This window comes from Oratosquilla oratoria, chromosome 10 (genome assembly GCF_046742065.1).
Source record: "Oratosquilla oratoria isolate Oo_2021 chromosome 10, ASM4674206v1, whole genome shotgun sequence".
NCBI lineage: Eukaryota > Metazoa > Arthropoda > Malacostraca > Stomatopoda > Squillidae > Oratosquilla > Oratosquilla oratoria.
In genome coordinates this window covers 17,755,385-17,759,264 of record NC_134786.1, presented here as the reverse complement: position 1 = coordinate 17,759,264, position 3,880 = coordinate 17,755,385, and the positions used below count along the sequence as shown (strand labels likewise).

General features: G+C 56.6%; 1 protein-coding gene across 1 annotated transcript; it reads right to left on the bottom strand.

The window, feature by feature from the left end:
* Positions 1 to 221: 221 nt before the first annotated feature.
* LOC143028737 (uncharacterized) lies at positions 222 to 698 on the bottom strand. The gene has a single exon (XM_076191107.1). It carries the CDS (start codon positions 696 to 698, stop codon positions 222 to 224), a length of 477 nt encoding a protein of 158 aa, XP_076047222.1.
* Between the last annotated feature and the right edge of the window lie 3,182 nt (positions 699 to 3,880).

The window sequence follows — 3,880 nt, the reverse complement described above, 5'->3', positions numbered from 1 at the left end:
CCCAGCCTTCGCCTAATTCAGTATCCGTGGAGTTAGGTACCCTCGCTGAGCTGAAGAGGTATCTGCAGGTGTCTCTCTTCAGGCGATGCCAAAGTGGGAGGATTCCGGCTTCGCAGTATACTTGTCGGCCATGTGACGGATGGTCGACATTGGCAGGTCGTGCAAAGCCGGGGGCGGACTAGACTCTGGGTGAGGTGGATGAGTATTTCTCTGCGCTGGCCCTATGGTTCGTGTCGGACGGCCTTAATGAGGTTGGGGGCACGTCTGGCGTTGTTTATGGCTTGTTGGACCTGACTGGTCCAGCGACCATCTTTTTGAAAGATGACGCCCATGTACCTGACAGAGGGTGAGGGGGGCACTTCTGTGCCGCAGATGCTGAGGACGTTCCAGGTTAGGTAATGGCCTCTGTTGTAGCCAGGAAGGTGCACAGGTATGTACACTGTCTTGTTTGGAGAGAGTAGGAAGCCAATGCTTTCGAGGTGGCGGACAACACTGTCTACTTGACTTTGGAAGAGGCTGAGTTCTGCCTTGTTTTGGGCAGAGTCCTTCTTCGGGCATCTATGCCTTGTTCGGCGCCATACGGCTATATCGTCGGCATAGGCGGTGATGGTGGTGTCCTTCCTCAGCCCTTTCCCGATGTCGGATAGCATTGGGGCGAAGAGAGTGGGTGCCAGCACTGAGCCTTGTGGGACTCCCATGTCAACGGGCATTCGCCCGCTCAGGACTTCCTCCCAGCGCACTATTATTGAGCGGCCGGAGAGAAAGGAGCGAACGAAGGAATACAGCGCTGGGGAGACTCCGATAGATTTAAGCTTCAGCAGAAGTTTGGCGTGCCATACGGTGCCGAAGGCTCGGGCGATGTCCAGGAAGCAGGTGTGCAGAATTGTTCCGAAGAATACAAACTCTTCGGTACTCCTTACCCAAGGATACTTTCGCGTAAGCCAAAGTTTCTACCGCTAACACTGTGTGTTGTTTGAAAAACACCTCACTCCGTGGGTCTGGTCAACCATTATCCTCAGTAAGGGGCCCTCCTAGGGCAAGGGGGACCCCCCTCCCCCACAAACATAGCACGCTAAACGCACCATTGTCTTCGCGTTACTGAACGAGTCAACATCTTTCACATACGGCTAACGAATTCTTAAGTTTGGTTGGGGAACTGTATTCCCCGCTACATTCTCTAGTGCAGTGCTTTGCTTTCTTATTCCACGGGCACGATTGGCGCCATTCCTGGCCTCTTTAGATTGTGACGAAAATAGGGCAACCTGCTTCGGCCATCTCCAACCTCCCAACGGCTTCCTTTGTTTTGAGCGTCCTGCATCGAACCCATCCGGTCGCCTGGAATTTCTTGAGCGCCCTCTTCCTATCCCGCGTCATTTCCTTAACCTCCCCTTCATCCCTGTGTGCCACTTGCGCTCAATGGGATGATGAGCAGTGGTCCGCGTATTTTCATGCTCACAGGAGAGTGCATACAAAGAACAATGTACGCAAGCAGGGAAGACGGCTTCCCCCTCACCCGAAACAAAGATAAGGCATACTACGCCTGCGGAGGACACGGGCAGTTCTCTTCCTCCTCCAAAGCGTAGTAGACGAAAAGGTTGTACAACATCCGCCTCGAGTCAGTCTCAGGCCCAGTTGCCTCCTATTCCTTCACCCAAGGCGGTTAGCTTCGACGGGCATGCACCTCTGGTCCCCGCGAACTATCCCCCGGGTACGAGATTTTTCCCGGATGCGTCAACAGGCGACCCTCCCGCTGCGTTTTCCGGCAGCTCAAACCCTACACGGACAAGGGACCCGACTTCGGAGACAAAGAGCGCTTCGGCCTCTTCTTCTAATCGGGTGTCCCGCAGTCCACCTTCAACCCATCGTAAGACGGAACCCTTTCTATGCCCGGTGGGCAGGAGGCTCGTGGTGTTCCCACGCGCGTTAGTCGCAGGTAACTCCTCCTCGTCCAGAGGTGGCAGTCTCCCCTTTGAGTCTCCCGGAACATCCGCACCCAGGCGGGACTCGCCAAGCGGGCATTCCCAGGACCTCCTCCCCACTCTCTGTTCACTCGTTACTACACTGAAGGAACAACGGGAATTTTTCCGCGCTTCTCAAGCTCAGTTCATGCACCACCCGGAAGCTCGTCAGGAGTCACCACCCCTAAGGGTCCCCCTCGACCATCTTCCACTTGATCAGAACCCCCCTGAACCCATCAGTGACGATGAGGGAAGCGCGAGGTTCCTCTCTGACCGTGCAGACCCCTCCTACGACGACGACGATGTCCACAGCGCCGTAGGGGAGTGGGGACACGCTCCCTTTCCCCTCCCGATGCCCATTCGGAACCCCCGATGGTGGTCAAACCTTCCTTCTCAGACATCTTCGCGAGAGTTCGGAGGGCGAATCGACTGGGCCCCCCGAAAGAAGAGGAAGCCACATTCGAGTCCGAGATCTTCATGACGGACAACTCTCAGAAAGCGCAGCCTCCTCCAATCCACCTTCCATGGAGTACGCAGACAGCGAGAGCCATGACGCAAGCCTCCGACGCTCTCGCAAAACGGACAACTGAGAAGGGGCGTTGGCTTCCGGTTCCAGTGGAACACCAGAGGCGCTTCTACACCCCATCGGGGACAACCCTTAGAGCAGCCTCGATCCCGGCGAGGTTACCAGAGCTGGTTAAGGCGGACGCGGAATCGCTCCGCAGAAGAAGCGTCCTCCTCTCCGGCAGGGAAGTCAGCGACCAAATTCAATCACTGGCTCTGTCCCTGGCGGTGAACTCCTGGCTAGAACGCCTCCTTGCCTCGGTAAGGGAGTTCTTACCCGAACTACAACCCCAGGATGAATGCGACCTCCAGGCTCTATTGGAAAGCGCGAGCAGAGCCCTGAAGTATCAGGCTTCCTGTCTCTCAACATCCTGGGCCAACATCGAGTCCCGCAGGAGGGACACCATCCTCGGGGACCCCAGTGACCCCCTCATCAGAGAGATTTATGCTCCTTTGAAGAGGGCCCCCCTTTTCACCCACACGCTGATTCCCCCGGGAATGGTGGACTCGGCAATCAATAGCGCAAACCAGTTGATGCACAACAGAGCCATCGAGAGAACAGCCGTCCCTAGCTCGAGGCCAAGGACCAACCCCCAATCGACCCCTCGGTCCTCTCAGACGCAGAGGCAGCCTTTTCATCTCCCTAAGAGGGAAGACAGGCCACCCCCCCCCCTATTCGAAGTCGAAAGCACAGACAGGAAAGCCCCGCCCCTTTCCCAATAGAGACCAGGGGCTCAAACATCAGAGAGGCTCCGTACCCCACCGCAGAAAATTCTAGGAACTCGCCTGCCCTCCCGCACAGGATAGGAGGTTGTCTCTCTCTTTGCTGGAGGGCATGGGAGGCGGCCGGGGCGGAGGACTGGACCATCCAGGTCATCAAGGCAGGCTATCGCCTTCATTTTCACACCATCCCCAGCCTCTCCCCCTATCCCATCCAAGTCAGCAACTACCATCCGGACTCGGATCGCGGGCGGGCCCTAGCGGAGGAAATCTCCGCTCTGCTTCAGAAAGGAGATCTAGAGGAAGTCTCGACTCCGGACCCGGGGTTCTACTCAAGGCTATTCCTCGTAGCAAAGGCAACAGGGGGGTGGAGACCAGTCATCGACCTGTCTCCTCTCAACAAGTTCCTTTCCCTGACGAAGTTCCGATTGGACACCCCAGAGGCCGTAAGGGCGTCTATCAGGGAAGGGGACTTCATGATGTCGCTGGACCTCCAAGATGCCTATTTCCAAATACCTGTGCACCCCTCATCCAGAAAATTCCTCCGCTTCGTCCACAAGGGCACCACCTTCCAGTTCACCTGCCTATGCTTCGGCCTCTCCACAGCACCCCAGGTCTTCACCAGAGTGTTCAAACTC